The sequence below is a fragment of the Bombyx mandarina genome, chromosome 16, assembly GCF_030267445.1.
Source record: "Bombyx mandarina strain Sakado chromosome 16, ASM3026744v2".
NCBI classification, from domain to species: Eukaryota; Metazoa; Arthropoda; class Insecta; order Lepidoptera; family Bombycidae; genus Bombyx; species Bombyx mandarina.
The window spans coordinates 5,735,572-5,757,595 of record NC_143222.1 but is presented as its reverse complement, the minus strand read 5'-3'; the positions used below and the strand labels follow the sequence as shown (position 1 = coordinate 5,757,595).

General features: G+C 35.4%; 1 protein-coding gene across 1 annotated transcript; it reads right to left on the bottom strand.

The window, feature by feature from the left end:
* Positions 1–1,880: 1,880 nt before the first annotated feature.
* Dna2 (DNA replication helicase/nuclease 2) lies at positions 1,881–21,652 on the bottom strand. Its single transcript, XM_028179509.2, has 23 exons — positions 21,386–21,652; positions 21,071–21,317; positions 20,205–20,341; positions 19,745–19,878; positions 18,622–18,832; positions 17,450–17,680; positions 17,064–17,199; positions 16,236–16,395; positions 15,556–15,671; positions 15,272–15,392; positions 14,383–14,571; positions 13,925–14,013; positions 12,219–12,351; positions 11,258–11,392; positions 10,276–10,442; positions 9,782–9,887; positions 9,204–9,339; positions 8,210–8,299; positions 7,460–7,563; positions 6,094–6,277; positions 4,331–4,507; positions 3,642–3,827; positions 1,881–2,128 (listed from the first exon to the last, which is right to left on the bottom strand). Exons 1-23 carry the CDS (start codon positions 21,392–21,394, stop codon positions 1,928–1,930), a joined length of 3,399 nt encoding a protein of 1,132 aa, XP_028035310.2. The 5' UTR covers positions 21,395–21,652; the 3' UTR covers positions 1,881–1,927.
* Positions 21,653–22,024: the final 372 nt, after the last annotated feature.

The following is a 22,024-nucleotide window of genomic DNA, read 5'->3' as shown; positions in this document are numbered from 1 at the left end:
GCATTTTTAGAAGAATATAACTAAATCTAAAGATTTTATTGATAATTTGATTAAGGATATACCAAGCATAACAAAAGAAGCGGTTCAAAGAGCTTAATTGAAAATTTTCTAGTTATAACGACCTATAATTTAATATCCCTGATCCATTAAGTCAGTAAGAGACAGAGCCGCGTTCTTACTCAGTCGAATCAAGAAGTAAATTGTCCGTGCGTAATAAAGTGACATTCTACAAAACTCGCATACGTTCCGTCATGCATGACCTGTGCAAATGTAGTGTTTGCTCAATCAATATCACCCGTATGTTTCCCGTAAATTTCAAATTCTTCAATCTTTCCACCCTACCGCTATGTGAGCAACCAATAATATTCGTGCACTGCATACCTACATATTTATTGTCTCAAAATACTTGTTTTTCTTGTCTCTCATTTTTCGTGGCATAGACAATACGCCTATTCGCGATAAAGTCTCGTTTGACGACAAAAAATTCAACATTTTGATCGAAGAATGTAAATAATACTAGCTTTTGCCCGCGATTTCGTCCGCGCGGAATAGTTACTTTGGCATAACGCAAAATTTTACCCGCCTCTTCATTTAGAAAGTGAAATAGTTTTCAATTCGACCATAATTTTTTATCTCTGTATGTTCACCGATTTCTCGAGAATACTTGAACCGATTCTAATAATTCTTTTCTTTTTTTTTTCGAAAGGGTAGAATTCCCAGAATGGTCCTGTTTACATCAAGATCTGATTATGGGATGTTGGAGAAATCCAGAAAAATCTATAATTGTCAAAGCCTATCTTGAAGTGATTTGGGTGTTTCAATGTTGAAATGAATAACGTATTTATTTGGATAGGGATTAATATCATCTTTATAAAAACACCTTCACGAATAATGCTTTATTTTAGAACAAATTTGTTAGATTGTTAAATTAGAGCCAAGTTGAGCCAACCATAATATATAGACATAATTATGCTATCGCGCACCTTTTTGGATCTTTTAAAGGGGAACAATTCTCTCATACATTACTTTAACGAAACTTTAACCGTTTCCGCACGCAGTGGAAGCTCGCAAAAGGGATTAAAACCTCGATTTTGAAACATTCATTATTGGTGCTCCGCTTGCATTGGTCTTAGCGAGATTATAGCCTATAGCCTTCCTCGATAAATGGGCTATCTAACACTGAAAGATTTTTTAAATCGGACCAGTAGTTCCTGAGATTAGCGCGTTCAAACAAACTCTTCAGCTTTATAATATTAGTTTATATTAAATATGTTAAAGAAAATGAAAATTATTCATTTTGTCTACTAATATGTGAGTGGGATTGCGTAGGTTAATGTTTACAAATGTAGCCGGGCACTCCATCCTCGTGCTGTTCCGAAAAAAATTCACTATTACGATTATTGCGAGTTACGTCCCAGTCCCACTTTACTGCCATGTTCTCGTCAACTATTTTACTTACATTTAATCATGATATAGAACATTTAGGAACGAGGGAGTCTCATCAAGCACCATCCTTTTTGTCGTTGTAATTAATCTATCTATCTATATATATTATATAAAAATGAATTGCTGTTCGTTAGTCTCGCTAAAACTCGAGAACGGCTGGACCGATTTGGCTAATTTTGGTCTTGAATTATTTGTGGTTGTGAAGATAGGTAGGAGTCCAGAGAAAGTAGGGTTTAAAAGGTAGATAAATAAGAAAATGCTCGGGAATAAATAAAAATAACAATTTTGTTTTTCCTTTGATGAGTCCCACGTCGGACGTATTCCTTTTGTTTGTTTTAAGTTTATTTTATACAAAAGCTTCGGTCTTTCATTTATCGATTGAGGCACTACGAAGTCTGCCGGGTCAACTAGTCGAGAATAAAACTACAAGAAAATAGCATTTAATATTTTATTATTAGCATACTAAAATGATTCAAACAAACTATATCATGATTTCTTTATACTTATGATACAAACATTGAACAATATTATCGTTGAGACTGACAGTAGTGCTTGCTCGTATCAGCCGTTGCAGTGGGACGTAGCAATGCAACGCTTTTGAATTACCAACTATAATGAACTTGTGCTTCGCCCGAGTCACGCTCACAGCTAATCTCCGCTCGTCGTTCAGTATCTCTCCTTCCTATTAAATAAATGAACATTACAAATATAATTTCACCTTTATTGCTATTGCTATTTTTACTGGTGGTAGGACCTCTTGAGTCCGCACGGGTAGGTAGGTACCACCACCCTGCCTATTTCTGCTGTGAAGCAGTAATGCGTTTCGGTTTGAAGGGCGGGGCAGCCGTTGTAACTATACTGAGACTTTAGAACTTATATCTCAAGGTAGGTGGCGCATTTGCGTTGTAGATGTCTATGGGCTCCAGTAACCACTTAACACCAGGTGGCTGTGAGCTCTTCCACCCATCTAAGCAATAAAAAAAATAAAAAAATTGACAGAAAAGTTCAGAAATTAAAGGACTACGGTATATCTCAATATAATTCATCATCAACGGCCAGATACGACGTCGAAGTCTTGAAGTAAAACGGCTGCCCTACTGCGGAAATGGAATAGAACCACGGACGTGGCTGTTTGAGCTTGTGGCTTTAACAGGCCCATTGAAGACCGAGTAAATTCTCAAACTCCATGTTTAGTATATTTATTAAAACAATTATAAACCAGGAAAAGGTCAAATATTAAACAACCGTTCGTATAGTCCCCGGCACGTAACTTGGCAAGAGTCGTAAGATTCGCAGAAGTCGTTTTTTAGGTCTCTTTGGTTGTCAAGCGGGACGCGGGGAAAGACGTAGCACCGTTCCGAGCGCACAATTGGTGAATCAGTCGACCCTCCCCTCCCACACCGCGTCCACGTTCCGTTCGCTCCTGATTACACATGCGCCTACTAAGTTGTAGGAGCCCTTTGTTTATATTGAGTTTTTGTTACGAGTTGTTATTATTGTTTTAAATTTAGTTTTTATTACGAGTGTTATTCTTTTAAATTTGTTTGCAATGCCAGGGCCAAATACCAATGACCATATAGTCGATTCAGTCACTGAGCTTTTTATTATTTACGCCAGTGACGACAGCGACTCTTCGTTATGTCGACCATGAGGAGCCAACTCCTTCCACCAGCTCAGGTGCTACCATAAATTTAATCCAAGGGGTAGCACTATTAGAAAATGATAGTGACGACGGCGACACATAATTTTTAATATTAAGTATATTTTTTTAAATAAACTTCTTAACTTTTAATTGTATTTTATTTATAACACCTAATACACTTCACGAATTCCTCTCTTTTCTTTAACTTTCTTCTAAACACAAAGGCTTAAAAACAAATTACGGCAAATAAAAAATTAAATAAAATTAAATTAAATTACATGCGGGCAATAAAAGTGACCATTTTTTTGTTGCAATGTGCATCATGCGCGACATTACCCCCCCACTACACCAAAACCTTGCCAACTTACGTGCCGCTTACTATACTATGAAATGGAATATTAATTCACTTATACAGAGCAACACAACACATCACAAAATAAAGCAAATTAGACACTAGTCTAGCCACAAATGCCTACTAACACTACATTTAAAGACCGAATGTATTTAATAGATATTAAAAAAAAACATTTATGGTGTTATTTGATTCACTAACCTTAACTTTATGATCTTCGCTTACATTCCATTTGGTACACGAATATATTATAATGGATTTGTCTCTGCCTTGAAACTGATCAACGGTGTTAACTTCTACAGAGTAGGGCGCCAATGCCCTGCGCAGTAATGACACTTGTTCGCGATATGGTGCTATTATACCTATATTTTTAGATGAAACGCCACCCTGAAAATAAATAATGGTATATGTTTAACAATATTTTTTACCGAATATAAACTTATTGTTTAGATGGGGGACGAGCTCACAGCCCAACTGGTGTTAAGTGGTTACTGGAGCCCATATACATCTACAACGCAAATGCGCCACCCACCCTGAGACACAAGTTCTAAGGTCTCAGTATATTTACAAAAAAAAACAATTTTTTGTGGAATTACTTAGCTAGTAGTTTAGTACTATCATAATTAGGTAGTGGGCCTTATTATAAGCCCGCACGGGTGAGTGTTTGGATATAGGGTTTAGGTACGTATCGAGATTCTGGATCTGTTTCTACCATTACACATTTTAAGAAACAAATTTTTTTTTCTATCTTGACGAAAGGTTAATAGCAAAACATGACAGATCAATATCTTGAGGTATCATTGAGTTTATAGTTCAAGCATCGGGTCAACATCAATTAATTGATTCAATCAAATTAAATTTACTGTACAAAAATATATTTAACATGTAACCTCTTTGAAGCATTCCATCAAGTCGAGAACTAGGCAAGCTTCGGTTTTGTTCCTACACGAGCGGCTTTCATTTTCAAAATCAAACACATTTGTAGATTTCATGTCCAAAAACAATACAGCGTCTTCAGGTTCTGGACTGCAAGCTCTCTTTAACCATTCCGTTTTTGATGATAATTTCTGAAAAAATGTTAGCAATCCTTGATATGACCGACCTTTAAGGTCAGGAGCATCTGTAAACTAATGAATATCCCAACCATATTTGTTGACTGTATTATTAGGTAAATTCAATTACTGATATAAAATAAATGCAAGGGGGTAAAGGTACTACATATTACGAAACGCGAAGATTTTTTATGTTTAAGAAATAAACGTCTGCTCTATGTGCTTAGTGCGAGTTTTTAACCTTCTCGATAGCGTAAAAGTTAGCTCATATTTGTATGGAATGGGATCGTTTGCGTTTGCCGCTAGGGGCGCTGTTCCAACTGCATACAAAATTGTGTTAACTTTTACGCTATCGAGAACGTTAAGAAATTCGCACTAAGTACACGATATCATATTAGATATGTGAGAAGCCGCGACAAATAGAAATTTATAGGCCACAATTTAGCTTTTAGTTTTAAATAACCGTTACTCACAATTTACCATTTATTGTTGAGTGGTGAAAAAATGTTTTGGTCGTGTCCACATTAGGCGATTCATCACAAGTGGATGAAAATATTAATATTTAATTAATAAAACATCATTGTTTTTCACATTACATATTTCGTTTCAATCTTCGAAGACAACCGAGCTAAGGATGCTACCTAATTGCAACTGGTCATCGCGTTTTTCCCCTACTTAATCACTGTTAGCCTAATGGGCTATTTCAACTATACGCGGGCTAGTAGATGAGCTCGGTGAACTCAACCTTTAAGACCTTGTTAACTACTGAGGGTCATCACCGCTCATGACATGACTGTTTAAGTTTATTCATTAACAAACCACTTACCATTCCTGTAGTAGATTTCGAATGAGACAGACATAAAAAAAAAAAACGTTAACCACTTTATTATCTACGTCGATGCATTCACGGTATTATATGAGTCGTCTATTATCAAAGGTGGCAATCTGTGCATTTGGACAAAAAAATGTTATTGATATGTTAATACAGATTGATTTGAATATAATCGTCTCCTTCAAAGAATACGGTTCAAAACCTGCATTAAATAAAGGTTAATACTTAACCTGTTATTTATCTATGATGTCGATCAGAAGAGTTTTGTGACTGCCAATAGAATACAAAGTCAATAATTCGTTTTTCTGATTTACCAATAATTGTCCAAAAGTCACATTGCCGGCTTTGATAATAGTCGACTCATATGTGATGCCCTTTGAAAATGTAAAAATCGTCGGCTACTTTTATTTTGTTCTCAAAAGCTGAGTGTCAAGAAGAATAGCAAGAATGACAAACATAACATTTTTCTCACATAACATTTTTCTCATGTCTAAGGTAGCTTTCGATAAATTCGTTCTACATAATATTATTATGATGCCAGCTTTGTTCCCACAAATTATTAAGAGTACCTTTTTTAACGCTGGGGAATCCATTTACGGATACCCGGTCGAGGGGGGTAAGAGACCGAGTTATGTCGGACTCCGGCGCCTCTAGAGAAGAACAGGGAGAAGAGGAAGACCGGGGTCCTCCTTCGAATTCCTAGAGTACCTACTAAATAAATTCGACCGTGATATCGTTATCATTATATCTTATGTACTGTAAGTTTTACCTGCATATCAATACTGAGTGTAGCTAGAGCAACTTGTCCGTTGGCACATTTCAAAAGCGAGTCATAAGCTACTTGATTCGCTACATCGGTTATAGCTTGATTCATGCGATATTGCAGATGCAAGGTGCAAGTTGCTTCTTCGTCCATTAATCTATGGAACAGACTCTCTTCCATGCCGAGACGCCTAAAAAAAATTATAGGTCACGTTAAAATACAGTAATTATTAGAGATGTTCGTCTGTTAATTACACTAGAAATGAAAATTTACATTCCAGCAGCAAAACTGGTGTCCTGAAAATGTTAGCATGTGTTGTTGAGCGGTCAAACTTAAATTTTGAAGACCAAAATTGGAAAGAGCTTTCAGCCGTGGTGATCGTAATGTACCGGCTTCTTTTAATCAGTTCTTAATTTTTAATGGCAGTGTTTGCAGTACAAGGTATGTAATATTACCTTATGATTAAGATATAAAAAAAATGGTACGTGTAGATCAAAATCAGACTAGTGTGGGACTAGATTTATCGAGGAGAATCGGATTGGGGAACAATTTATTTACAGTCGAATATAAAAATCGATTTGCCCCAACACCATGCGAGTAATTGCTTTACCACATTCCTAAAATCGTAGCTTTACACAACTTATTAACTGCACGACTCGCACCGGTGATCGACGGACACTTGGAATCCGTTTTATTTTTCCTACCTAAGCTGAGAGCCTTGAGAGGCTATTTCAGCGTAACCTTAACTAGTAGGTGAGCTCACGGGGCTCAAACCAGACGACGTTGCTAACACGAACCCTAGCAAAAACCGTGCTTCGCAGAATCTACCACCGGATCGGAAACGCGACCCTATGAGAAGATCCGGCGAGAAACTCAGTGGGTTGTGTCTGTGGGTTAATTTACTCGTCGAGCCCTTCGTAGCAAGCGACGGGTTCGACGAGAACGATGACGGGGGAATCCGTGAAGAACGGCTGCCATATTGATTGAGGGTTTATTGTGAATAATGGATTAGTATTAGTAGATTAATCTCTATAGATTACTCTTTACTCTACTAAACGTTACTCTATAAAAAAGTCATAATAAGGCTTTTGTAGTAGAAACGCGGTAGACTACAGAGCGAAGAGGAGCGCTAAACACAACCCGTTTTAGACAAAAGTACTTGAAATAGTAACACATTATGAAAATACGAATCACCTACCGCATTGCTCACATATACATTTGCGCCGCGGTTTCATACGTGATATATTTTTAATACATAGATAAAATCCGAAATGGCTTTTATATATGAAATCAATTCTAAACGCGTTCAGTAAGTTATGTAGTACAGAACAGTTTTTTTTTTTTTTAATCGGCCTAAACTACAAATAGGTACCTTGCGGCGCGACTTTTCACGATAGGCGGGAGTTGTTTGGGATCGCCAACTAGCAAGAATCTTCTAGCAGCAAACAGCGGTCTCAATACCGTGCACTGTAATACCTGAACAGAATCAAATAAGCTATTTTAAACACTAACACGCATGCCCTCAATCGTGGCTTAAAACTATACAAAAAATCTGCAAAAAATTTAAAAATCAATCGAAAACAAGCGACCACCAATAAATACATATAGTGAATCTTGTGTTATTCCGAACACGATTTCACTAAAAATTGAGCTCGTTCCCTTAAGTATGTTGTGAACATTATCGAAATATCAACTCAATAGAATCACACAATGCTTAAGAAATGTCTCTTTTCTTTGCTTCGAATTCCCATTTTAATACTTTTAAGCCGTAAAAATTACAAAACAAAAAAAAAATCGGTATCGCGAATCCCGTATCAGAGGCACAAAAATAAACTACCACAATGCGCTTAGTTTTAGAGTTTTTTAACGTTCTCGACAGCGTAAAAGTTAACTCAAATTTGTATGGCGTTGGAACAGCGCCCCTAGCGGTAAACGTAGGGAAACGTTCCAACTCCATACAAATTGAAGTTAACTGTTACGCTATCGAGAACGTTAAAAAACTCTAAACTAAGCACACTGAAGGACTGACCACAAAAATATTAAATAAGATAATATTGGTAGATATTTATAATATATAATATGGTGGTGGATATTAATCAGTATTGGTATTACCCGTACGTACCTGGGTAGCTTCATCAACAATGCACATGTCGAACGTTGTTCTAGAGAGTATGGCGTGCGTGGACCCCAAGCATGTTACACCAATGACTTCCTAAAACAATTTTTACACGTGAGGTTATATCACGTGTTAAAAGTTTGTTTATCGCTCCGGGCAATTCAATATTGTAGTAATTGTTACGTTATAATACTCATTGTAAAAAATCTTATTTAAATAAAAATATCTAATATTAAAAAATAAATAAATAATAATTTCATATTTAAAAAAAAAAGACATGCCCGCTGAGTTTCTTGCCAATTCTTCTCAGGACGGAGGCTAGTTTTTGTGAATTGGCGGTAGTTCTTTTGACGTTCAACAAGTATGTACTTTCATTTATGTTGAATAAAAATTTTTTGATTTGATTTGATTTATACTCGTAGTATTTGCATTCCCGATAAAATAATCCAAAATTTATTATTATTCTACTAGCTGACCCGGCAGACTTCGTAGTGCCTCAATCGATAAATATAAGACCTAAAGATTTGGATAAAATAAACTTAAGCGAACAAAAGGAATCCGTCCGACGGGGACACATCAAAAGAAAAACAAAACTGTTATTTTTATTTAATTTCGAGTATTTTCATATTTATCTACCTTTTAAAACTTCTCTGGAATTTCACAAATAACTCAAGACCAAAATCATCCAAATCGGTCCAGCCGTTCTAGAGTTTTAACGAGACTAACGAACAGCAAATCATTTTTATATATTATATAGATTTTCATATTTCCTATTCCTAAAGCGGGGTAGCATGATACATACAGCGAAACTGAGAAACGAAACTTAAAACAGAACTAATTTGAATTTAGAATTTATCGTCAGCCATAGATAAACTTCGCTTCAAATGGCCAGTATTCGAAAACAGGAACTTCATAGGTAAAAACCTATTATTAGGGAAGCCATAAGCTCCTTAACCGCATCCATGAATATTTGTAATGTCATACTGCCTTTTAAATTTACCATTGAATCGTACAGTCTTGCTAGCTCTTCGACGGTGCGACAAGAAGCTGTTAATTGTTTCTCGGTGCGATGTAGCAGATTTATATCAACACGTGCCGTCGAACCCAACCGCATCACTTTCATAGTCTCTGGTAATCTGCAAACGTTCAATTCGAGTTTAAGAATCGATTTAATTTAAGAATGTTTGCTCTTTTATCATATGGAATTCAATATGTATCGGTATCATGACCTTCACATGATGAAAGTTGTAATTACTTAATAAGGTGCTCTCTTCTTTTTAGTATCCACTTCCGAATTTACGAATATGTGCTAATAGCAATATAATAAAGTCTGTTTTATTTGTATGTTACCTCTAAATGTTACATGTACATATATAAATCTTTCATTCTTCAAACAAGGCTTGTAAAGAGTACCTACTCAGTAGTAGACAGAGGTTTGGCTGTACCCGTACACTGCTGACGTCCATGAGAACGGTAACCACTCACCATCAAGTAGACCGTATGCTCATATGTCTAGAAGGGTAATAATAACAATTTATAACAATGTAAATCATAGTGTATGATGTCTTTAATACTCACCTACTCAACAGAGTGTCGACCGCCGAGTGTGTGTGAGCAGTCACTAGTACTCTTTGTTTGAGTCCAACTAGCATTTGTATTAGCACGGAAATGGTTTGAGTTTTCCCTAAATCAAAGAAATATTAATTATACAAATTTGTTGGCTAATCAATTTTATTTATTTTATTGCTTATATGGATAGACGAGCTCACAACACACCTGGTGTTAAGTGGTTACTGGAGCCCATAGACATCTACAAGGTAAATGCGCCATCCACCTTGAGATATAAGATCTAAGGTCTCAGTATAGTTACAACGGCTGCCCCACCCTTCAAACCGAAACGCATTACTGCTTCACGGCAAAAAATAGGCAGGGTGGTGGTACCTACCCGTGCGGACTCACAAGTCATCCTACCATTAGTAAGTTAATTTTATACAGTTTCATATAAATTAGTGATAGTATCTATGGCACTTAACAACTAAGAAAAAAAAAAAGATTTATAAATATGTATATACCAGTTCCCGGGAGACCTTGGAGGAGTGCGTAATCCTGAGCAGAAAGTGCTTTTAATACAGCTCGCTGCTGTTCGATGTTCAGTGAGCGCATGAGCTTGATGCCGAGCCGGCCGACCTCGCGTGGTAGCTTCGCCTCAAACTGAGGTTTCGTTTTGTCTATTATCAAACTGAAAATAAAAAAAATATTGTCATTTAAAATGGACCGAACTCTAGACAAACTTGATATTGATATCAACACAACGTCAATACCATAATAAAAGGTGTTTCAGAATGTTTTTTCTTTTTGAATTGACTACTCGATACTGCCATATGATCCGGACTTTTTTGGCCACAGAAATGCAAAACCAGTATGGCAACACCTTTTTCCAGCAAGATAGAGCCACTTCTCATGTTACAAATGACTCATTAGCTGCTCTTCAAGATTTATTCCCTGGAAGAGTGATAAGTCGCCGAGGAGACATCAAATGGCCACCGAGGAGCCCTGATTTAACGCCTGCTGATTTTTTCCTATGGGGCTACCTAAAAAGTAAAGTTTACAATCCATTGCCATCCAAACTGAATATTTTGAAGCAAAGAATCACGGAAGAAATCAACTCTTATTCCAAGAGCGATGCTACAGCGAATGATTGAAAATTTTAGCTCCATGTTAAATGAGTGTGAACAAGTGAATGGTGCGCATTTGCAAACGGTTGTTTTTCAAAAATAAACTTCAAGAACTGCTCTTTAATTTAACAATAAATAAAACGAGTTCTAATAAATATTGTCGTTTTTTATTTAACATCTAAAAACGAAAAACATTCTGAGACACCTGTTACATATGTCAAGATTAGGTTGAAATCTCAGATACATTAGAATAAGGGTTTTAAATACCGCCCTTTAGATCCTATGGTAGTAACAATGAAGCCATCAGCTCGACTAAGCATTTATGATAGTTAAAACTATATGCAGCGAGCGAAAATATATTCAACAAAATTATACTTACGTTCGAAGCCGCTCCGATCTTTCACTGTATTCAAGCAAGACGCCGAGGTTGGACAGATTTTGTACAATAGTTGAATAAGACTCATACGAATCGATGTGGTACAATGTGTCTTCGCCAAGACGTTTACTCAAGTCTCTGTAAAATAAATAAAATTGGTGACACGCAAATTCGTATTTATAAAATCGATACCTCCAATGAACACTAGTCTAACTCAAAATTTTGAAATTTTCGTTTTTCACGCAAATCGCTTCACTATTTTAAAAGTATTACAAATCATTATCGAAGCAAGAGTAAATCAGCTAGTTACACAAAAAAAAAACTATAAATATATCTGCAATAATAAAGATTTTATCAACTTTTTTCGTTTAAACGCTCCTCCTGTAAACCTACGAATTTGGAGTTAGCGTAGTGTTCATTGCAGGCATCGAAATTAGATATGATTATGATTTAGTATTTTCTTCGGTCTTCGTGAATCGTAGACATAAAAATACTTTTATGGTTTATATACGGTTCGACTCGTCAGCAGTTCGCGACTCTAAAAAAAACTAAAAAGTATTCGACGCCTCGGAAATAATAACAATAAAGAAAGCCATAAAGTCGTGAATTTTATTTTTATTTTGCTGTGACGTGTGGGCGAGCTCCGGGCCCACCGGGGTTTAGCAGTGACAATCCATAGACGTCAAGAACTTCACCCTTCAAACCGAAACGTGTTAATGCTTCACGGCCAAAATAGGCAGGGTGGTGGTACCTACCCGTGAAGAATCACAAGATGCTGTATCACCATTAATTTTAGTTTAGTAGTTTTAATCAGACTAATAGCACTACAAGTGAAACTCTTCATGAGTACTGAATAAATCATCAACACGAGATTCGTCTGAAAGTTTTCTGTATTGGTCATTGTCATATGAAAACTATGCCTTATTGTTGTTTACAGACATTCTAAAAGCAATTAATATTTTACCTTTCCAAATGTATCTGCACTTCATCGCTACTAACTGAGCTGACAACTCCCGCGGCTACCCACGGTCTGCCGTCGATGCTGACTATTGCGAATTCCCCCTCTTGAGGTCCTTTCTCTCTATTTAATCTAACACCTAAAGTGAAAAAGTTTGCATCAAAATTACTAATGAATTTGAACGTTATAATTTGGCTTTTAGGAACCACATTCATATAACATTGAAAAGGTCAATGTGCTGATGCGCTCGTGGTAGGGGCGCCGCACTGTGGGACGAAAAAGTGCGTGCCGTCTCAAAAAGAGGTTTAGGGAATGTTCGACATTGAATATTCTGTTACTCTGTTATTCTGTTACACATGTCTAACTGAATGTCTGATACATATCGACGCTTGAAAGGCAAACGTGACTAAGCGACAATGCGTGAACTTTACAGTAGACTAATTTAAAGTTGAAATACCTGAAAAAAATTATATTTTAACGAATCTAACTGTAAGATTGAAATAATATTAATAAACCTAGAAATATATATTTTTTGCGCATCGAATACGGTTATTGCCTATCATTTATGTACAAAGCAGTTATTGTCGCTTAGACACGTTTGCCTTTCAAGCGTCGATATTATTTTAGCATGTAAACATCACTTTTTTCTAAATAAAACTTGACTTGCAAGTTGACGCTCAAATTAATGTCTATTATGTAGAACAGAATTCCACCAGCTTACGTGGTCATATTTTGAGTAATTTCAATGCTTAATCTATAAGTGTGATATATGGTTAGAAAGGTAATTTAGTATTCTATTTAAAAAGATATGTGAATAAACCTATACGCAAAGGCTGGACAGGAATATATTCTATTTTACAATTTTAAAAAGTTCTTTTTATAAACTTCAAAAAGACTTTTGACAGTTAGCGCTCTTTTTTTATTTATTTTTTATTGCATGTTTCATTTTTATTACACGATGATATTCCTTCACCGTGGAAGTCAATCGTGAACATTTGTTCAGTACGTATTTCATTAGAAAAATTGGTACCCGCCTGGGATTCGAACAGCGGTGCATCGCTCAACACGAAATCACCGGACGTCTTATCCCTTAGGCCACGACAACTTCAAAATTCTGTCTGCCGATGTCATAATTTTATTAGCATCATATAAAAAACTCATACAAAAGCCAGTGCAATAAAAATTGGAAGCATTAGTAGTTAGTCCGGACGGGTAGGTACGGCCGTCCTGACTATTCTGCCGCGGGCCGCGGAGCAGTCATGCGTCCGGTTTCCGAGACTTACTATTTTATTTGTATTTCAAGCCTGGAGATGGGTAGCGATATTCACGATGCGAAATACATGGTTTTATTTATTTATTGCTTTGATGGACGGACAGACTCATTGCGGTAACCTTTAACCATTCTCTAGATTAGATGGACCTTTTCTGAAAACATTGCAGAGGTCCACAAAATTTTCTCGTAATGCAGCTATTGCAATCTTATGTAGTATGTATGTTGTTGTTTTCTTTTATTACTATATCCTTACTAACTTATTTTTAAGAAATAACTGTTACTAACATTTATATGGATCATTATCTGAAATAAAGAATATAATAATAATAATAATAATAATTAAACATCAGGCGAACGGTAAGTACAGTGCTTTTAGAATAATAAAATAAGTTTTTTAACTAAATTAATATCGACAAAAAACATTAACATAAAGAATTACCTGAACGTCGAAATACGTGAAGATGTTTTTCACCCGATTGCTCCACTGTCTTTATTTTGAGATTGGGAATGCAAGTCCCTCTTTTTTCTCTACAAATAAATATTGCATTGTCACTTAATTCGTTTCATATTATTAACTATATTTTATTGTTGGAACGTTAAGCATTATATCAAATTTAGAATAACATACACACAAAAAAAAACGTCAAATGTGGATGGGTATGTCACTAAATTCGCAATAAATTATTTTTTGTTAATATTATATTAGCATCGTCATTCATCAGTTTTACGTACATACTTATAAGCTAACATGAACACGTTTTGTTGTTATAAGAAAATTCTCATTTTTCTACGGAGATCCGGAGCCAGATCAACTTAGATGTAAAATATGTTTTATGTATTACAGTATTTTATCGTTGTATCAATTCTAAAGCTATGCTTTGTTTTACAATACTTAACCTTTTTTCAGCACTCTCAGTCCACAAGGCCTGTAAAGGTGATGAATTCGTTTGAAATTTCTCTTCCATCTTAAGTAAAGCAGTCCAATGAAAGAAATATTTTATGTGATCTTTGGATAAGTGTCCTAGTGCTTGGCCTTGTAACTTTGACAGCGGATGATTTTCAGAGACTGTTGGGCCTCCCGAATACCTAAAAAAGACAAATTTCTTCAACCAACGAGAGCCCAGCAAATAGTTTTTACTCCGTCGTCTCCTAACTTAGATATTGTACACTAGTAAATATGGAACAATATTCTGCGCTCGCATTTTGACCGTTCCCATTACGAGCCATGTGTTTTAAAGTTTTTGCGAAATAAATCACGTGAATATGATTTTTTTTGTGATTATTTGGTGATGAGGTTCACATTTACATTGCAAAACGACAGTGAACCTTATAAATTTAGCAATCTGCGAGGCCCTAAAACAAATATGCGTGGAAAACATGCCAGCGCAAGCTTTTCTGGAACAATAAGGTTTTCACAATGTACATCATCTGGCAATAACGGAACCGCCGATCACTTTATAGACAATGTTAGTATAACACTTAATGGCGTCAACCGTAAACGTCGATAAATTATCTCGTATTTTTTCAATCTACTTTTTTGATTCGTCAAACCCAATTCACCATTAAAAGTATCTTCCAGAAAGCATATTCTTATCGAATGTCAAAGCCTGGAATTGTACATTCATTTACATTCATGTACATTCATTACAGTCATATGTGCAATAGATTTTTTTTTTATTGCTTAGATGGGTGTACGAGCTCACAGCCCACCTGGTGTTAAGTAGTCTCAAGTATAGTTAGAAGTATAAATTACTAAGTTAATGTAACAAGATATTGTATCGCTTACCACAAATGCACAGAACAAATGGATAAGTACGGACATTTAGTGCATGCTCTCTCATGATTGATCGGTTCTGGTAGCTTTTGCTGAAGTAAAAATGAGGCATCTTCAATATCAGTTAACTGTTCTGAAAATATCATATTTATCTTATTTAGATACCTACTCCTCAAAGAAGTAGAACCTACCTTGTATCTCAAATGAATCTCAGCATGATCATACTGTACTTAAAACTATAATTTAATCGGCAAGATTTGAGTTATTAGAGTAGAAGATATCAATATCTATCTAACCTGGATCTGGATCTTTGGGATCCGAAGCGAGATTTTCAACTAACTGATTCCTCAGCATTACCAAGTCGCGCCTCTCTGGGTATCCACAGTTAACCTCCCTCACGTCTACTTTGTCTCTGTAAATATGATGATACTCATCGAAATTTTAATTATTCTTATGACGTACAGCGCACGTCCGCACGATTACATGGATTACTATCTTTTTTTTTTCTACCTATGCTGATAGCCTTGAGAGGCTATTTCAGCTTCACCCTAACGTGTAGGTGAGCTCACGGGGCTCAAACCGGAGTGATGCTAACACTGTCCCTAGCAAGAGCAGTACTTCGCAGAATCTACCACCGGATCGGAAACGCGACCCACTGAGAAGATCCGGTGAGAAACTCAGTGGGCTGTGTCTATGGGTTAATTCGCTCGTCGAGCCCTTCGTAGCAAGCGACGGGTTCGACGAGGAGGGTGACCGGTGCTTGTGGTACCTAAAAGCACCGTTAATGGATCGGGAGGATCCATAATGACCTTTGCAAGTTACTATACATTCGTAGGCCTATTCATTCGTCGTTCGTTACAAAATAGCATTTAGTCGTCTAATATACGACATAAATCCACTCCTAATGCTAAACTTCATCTTCAATTATAACTTCTACTTACTTCATCTAGTATATATTCTGTACGCTAAAAATTACCTCAAATAAAGCAACAGTCCACGTTGTAAAGCCACAGTGGGGTCTTCGTTTCTGTGTAAGCTCAGCATCATTCCATACATTACGAGCTGGCCGCGATGTTCTGCCGACACAGATGCCTTTCCACTTTTCAACTCTAAAGGAACTATGGCTTTCTGGAAACCTGGGAAAATAAATCGCATATCAGGTGTGGATTATCACAAACACAAGAATTTAGAAAAAGAAGATGGCAGCATAATGATAGAAGTCATTCTGAACGAAGCAATCATATGTCTTAACGTTGAATCATACCACACTAGATACTTAAAAAAACATTTTTGTTAACAATACTCTGATTTCAAAACACCGGATTCAAGTGACAAAGTTACCATGTTATTACAAAGTTGACAAAGTTAACATTAATGGCACATTTAGTTGTAAGTCACTTATTGTATTGTATAATTTTGGTAACAATTTAATACCAAATTGAGCCTCGAGGATATTTATGAAAAGTTAAAAATAATAGAATGTATCTTTTCGTCTTCCTACTAATGAAGTACTGACATAATACCTAAATCAAGTCAAGTCACAGACACCACTATATGTGTATCAGGTATATATTATTATACATATTAGGTCATACATATAACCTAGGCATTTACCGCTTTCCATAAATCTGCAATAGACTCAGCATCACAGTGTGCTCATAGATCGAATGTAATTTAAAATTCGTTAGCTGTACGTCAGCAGTTCCGCTCTATGTGCCTAGTATTATTAGCGTCACAACTTATAGCTAGTTTTAATTTAAATACCTCCTATCTATTTAAAAAAAAAAAAAAAACTTGACCCCACCATTTTTTTCAGGTACAGTAACTTGCAAAGTGGCATCGATCTTCCCTTTCAGTCCTAATTGTGGACAGCATATATTTTCTTCTATATCCAAAACTTTATCAATATGACCGTTCCAGTTTTCTTTGTTATTCTGCATCTGTGTGATAAATGTTTTAAATTGATTCAAATCTACATAAAATTTTTAGAAAAGTAAATAACGTTATGTTTACTGTTCGTGCTTTTATGAAAAGTAAAATAATTATATCACTGAAACCAGAGTGTAATTTTATTTATTGAAACATTTTTAAGACGAGGTTGTGAAAGTCTGTTCTAAAAAACAATTATTTAAATCAGTGTACATTTAGTCTTCGGCGAGTTCAAGAATTAGGTTGTATTAAATTACTCACAATTCCATGGCTGGCCTTGGAAACGACATAGCTCTTCATGAAATCGTTGAGAGGCTGTATGTAGCACTGCATGCTTGTCCGTGTCTCCTCCTCGGTCATCCCCGCATCGTACAACATCTGTATGGACTCCCTTATCATTCTATCAGCTTCTAAGCGTAACTGAGTTATATCTGATATTTGTTGTGTCAGAGCCTTTTGTACTAGTTCATGTACCATTATTCCAATTGTCATCTACAGTAACAGAAAAACTTTAATTGTTATGGGATATGATTAGGACTTTATAGGATATGGACGATATGGTTGATCTATACTAATATATAAATCTACAGTGGTTTTTACGGATGTTCCGTTATAACTACTGAACCATGCATCCCATTGATTTGAAACTTGGTATCCATGTAGAAAATACATGTACTTAATGGATAGGCTAATATTTATATGAGTGTTGGACTCCCTACACCAGTTGCGGGGGCGATGAGAATCTTTGTGGGGTTGAGTAATAATAATGTTAATTTTAATGCCCAGTGAAGCAGACGGGTACAGCTAGTAATAATAAAATCTATAGAGTATTTTTATGTATTTTGAAGATCTGGGGCTAACATGTTCGTGCGAACATGACCTAAAAATCTTCTAGGTGTCCATTTTCAATGAGACGTGAGATCATTTACTCGTCAAGAGGAGTATAATTTTTTTTTATAAAAAACTGACAATGATCCATCGTCGTCACCCAGCTGCTGATGCTCCGCCAGACTTACAGGGCTCGAGTGCCACTAGTATAACACAACTGTTATATGTAAAGTTTCCATACAAGATGTTTGTTCACAGACGAGCAAGACTTTATGATTTGTTAGTACAACGTCACCAGCATTGGTGATAATTCCTAAGTGAATATTGAGACAGCCATTATTCAACATTAACGAGACTTGATGTTCGCGTCATTCACTTAGAGATGTCTATGTGCTCTGACAATTACTTTACGCGGTAGGCAGCGGCTTCTGCGGTAGGCAGCGGCTTGGCTCTGCCCCTGGCATTGCTGAAGTCCATGGGCGACGGTAACCACTCACCATCGGGTAGGCCGTATGCTCGTCTGCCTACAAGGGCAATAAAAAAAAAACACTAGATGTGCCGTGAGCTAGGTCGCCCGTGCACGCTGTCAATACAAAAAAACTCACCGCCGTATTGGCAGAGTCTATTCCTCTCCATCTCTCTTGGAGTACAGCTTTTCGCTTACAAAACACTCCAGCCACAACACTCGTGCTCGATATCAAGTGGTCCGGCCGGAGGATGAGCAGCCCAGTTGTGTCGTTTAAATAATGTTGCCCCGTTTCATTTTTAACTGCAATCACACTGATTATATCGCCTGGACTCAAAGGTATTGATTTCCTGAAAATAAAACACATAACCATCATTTATATATATAGCAGACAAATTATTACAATATTGAATTGATTGAGAAATATTAAGGGTTCCCATCCTCAAAAATAAATCGATCATTATATGTATTATATTATTTTGTATGTCATTGTATATCATTACTGTATTAAGAAATGACTAACTAAATAAATAAATATGCAAACTGTGATTGCCCCCACCTTGTCATGAGCTCTAAGCTTCAGTTTTTATAGTACAAGAGCTGCTGCATCCTTCAAACCGAAAGACATTACTGCTTCATGGCAGAAACAGGCAGAGTGGTGGTACCTACGCATGTGAGCTCACAAGACGCCCTACCATCACCAAACTAAGAACTTTTACTCAGAACACAAGTTTCATTTACAGTCTAGTTTTAATATAAGGCAGATGAGTAAACTTCCCAAATACCAAATTTCCAAATTTTCATTACATCAGAACTATCAATTAAATAGTGGAAGTAGCTTTCTAAAACATAGGTCTTTGTACAAGAGTGAAGTACTGCTTCCCTCTGCTAAGAACTGTTCAGCAATTGTTTGAAGTCAACTTTACTTTATCTATGTGATTAAATAATTTCAATTTGTGCATAGGGCATATGAAACTATTATTATATTTCTTTCAGGATGTTGTAGTTTTTGTTTTACACTTAATCAACACTTACCAAAGTACCTACTGCGTGAAACCAGTGAACTCTTGCATAAGATATACATGCGCCCAATCAGTAGAATAACTTTTAAATTTACCAAGAAGAAGTTTGGATTAATATGTTTAACAGGTATTCGTGAACCAGCTCAAAGCCCACCAGAGCTCAGGGGCTAAACAGCACATTTTTGAATCAAGAATGATCATGATCCTTAATTGAAAATAATAATACAAATAAATATTAACCATATCCCTTCAACAAAACAAGTGCCAGTCATTTCACCGCTCTTTAAAAAAAGTTCCATTTTGTTTTCATGATTTTTCAAACTGATTACCTCACATCTCTGCATTTTATTCAGATTTAAATTGTCAAAGGCTGCCTGGAAATTAAAAAACTTATATAAAAGTAGATAAAAGAATACACTTAAGAAAATTAAAAATTAACCAATACTAAATAATTAAAAAAACTTTTTTTTTTAATAGCTCAGGTTTGCAAACAAGTTATTTCATATTATCTTATAGGTCAAATTGTGTTTTCTGTGAGCTCCATGCTGACTATTTAACTGTCCGTGGGCTATGAGGTATTAAGTCCTACGACCACAATGTCTTTAGCTGGGAGTCAAACATATCAGACTTTCTAATAGATTATTATTAATGTTATTTGTTGAACTAGGTATTATTAGTAATTAAGTACTAAAATGCTTACTGCATCCTCTTCGTGCTCCCAATCATCATTGAAAACATCACTTACATCATCTTGTTCAATATCTTTTTTGTCAAATGTGTCACATTGTAAATTTGATATATCAGGTAAACTGTTGAACACTGGAGAATGTTCAAGTTCTGTAAATACATGATCAATTAAAGGATATAATTTTTTGGTAAAATAACATTAAGGTTTCAAGGGAAACACTGAAACTTTTTTTTTAAAAGTATGTAGCATACTTTACGCAGAAATAGAATTGAACTGTCTCATTTCTGTTACACTCACTGAGACCTAAGCACGATTTTCACAAAAATTCATCAATCTTCTAGCTTTAAAAATCAAAGCATTCTACTTTAGGAGCATTCTTTTTACTTAAATGATATTTCTTGATTTAAAAAAAAATTTTAACAATTTCACTTTCGGTAAGTAATGTTTTTATTTTGATTTGATTTTTATTACACAACATTCTTCCTTCTCTGTGGAAGTAAATCGTGAACAATTGTTAAGTACATGTTTCATTAGAACAATTGGTACCTGCCTGCGAGATTTGCACATAGTTACATTACCACATACAAATGCACTGGACACTTATCCTTTAGGTCATTACATCTTCACGGGTTAGATCTTTAAGGGTTACGATTTAACACACTGAAATTTGAATATTTTAAGCCCAAATCTGAATAAAGCAAAATAGAACGTGTGTACCTAATAGTTGTGTTTTAAAGTTTTTCCAGCAGAGTAAGAAATCCTATAAGATATTTTGCAAATATTTTTGTGTAAAGAGTACAAAATTATTGTAGTTTTCTATTCCAGGCTGTCAGCAGATTCCGTATTAACCGAACTTACTAAATGATAACGTTACTTACGTTTTGAAGGATCTTTAGTTTCTATTTTAATTTGCTTTAATTTCTTATTCGTATCTCTTTCTTTATTCATTAATTTAAGTTTAACTGGCTGCGAGATTAAGTGATCATTATCGAGGCACGTAGCCTTTCTTTTCGCAGATGGTAAATAATTAGTTTTTCTGGATATTGCGACATTATTAGGACCATCTGAATTTTTGAAAAATGCAGTTATAGGTTCTTGATTTTTCGATGTAGAAGATTCCTGACTCTAAAACCCATTACATTTAATAAAAATGTTTACTAAGGACTTAATTTGAATAGTTACGATTAGCCCACCTTTTTCATGCTTATATAAATAACGGCCGATCTGCTTAATCTATATAAGTAAGTATGTCCTTTGCTATTTTCTAATTAAAAAAAATTTTTGGCCACAAGCCAAATTTCACCTATTTATGAAACACTAATTCCCCTGATACATTTAATATTAATATCCCAATATGTACATATGTGCTTAATCACAACATAAACAATTTTTTTTTCTTCAATATGGCAACTCTCAAATATATTAAGTGTATAATCTATGATGGCAACCATAGATTATACACTTAATAAGTAGGTATCATAGCCATAGTAGTAGTAGTAGTTTTATTTATCCAAATGGAAAGGCAAAGGTGTCGTACCATACAGCTTAATCTTTTATATATTTTATTTTATTTTATGAAATATGATACTATGAAATGAATTGAAGTTGATTAATAATATGAAACATGACATGATATGAATTGAAATGAGATGAAATGATATAATATGGGATACTTTAATGCAAAATGATAATATGAAGTTAAATGAACTGAAGATGATTAATTTGAGACATCAATCAACTGGGATGAAATTAAATGAAATGAGATGAGATGATATGGGATGAAATATAATCTCAGTAAAATGGTGGTCATTTACTGAGATATTTTCAGTGGA

What these genes read in the sequence shown, in the direction of transcription:
- Dna2 (XM_028179509.2), bottom strand. An exon ending in ATTTGTTCTGTGCATTTGTG is followed by an intron (nt 14,572 to 15,271) that starts GTAAGCGATACA and finishes TGTCTTTTTTAG; the next exon opens with GTATTCGGGAGGCCCAACAG. An exon ending in CACTCAGTATTGATATGCAG is followed by an intron (nt 4,508 to 6,093) that starts GTAAAACTTACA and finishes ACATTTTTTCAG; the next exon opens with AAATTATCATCAAAAACGGA.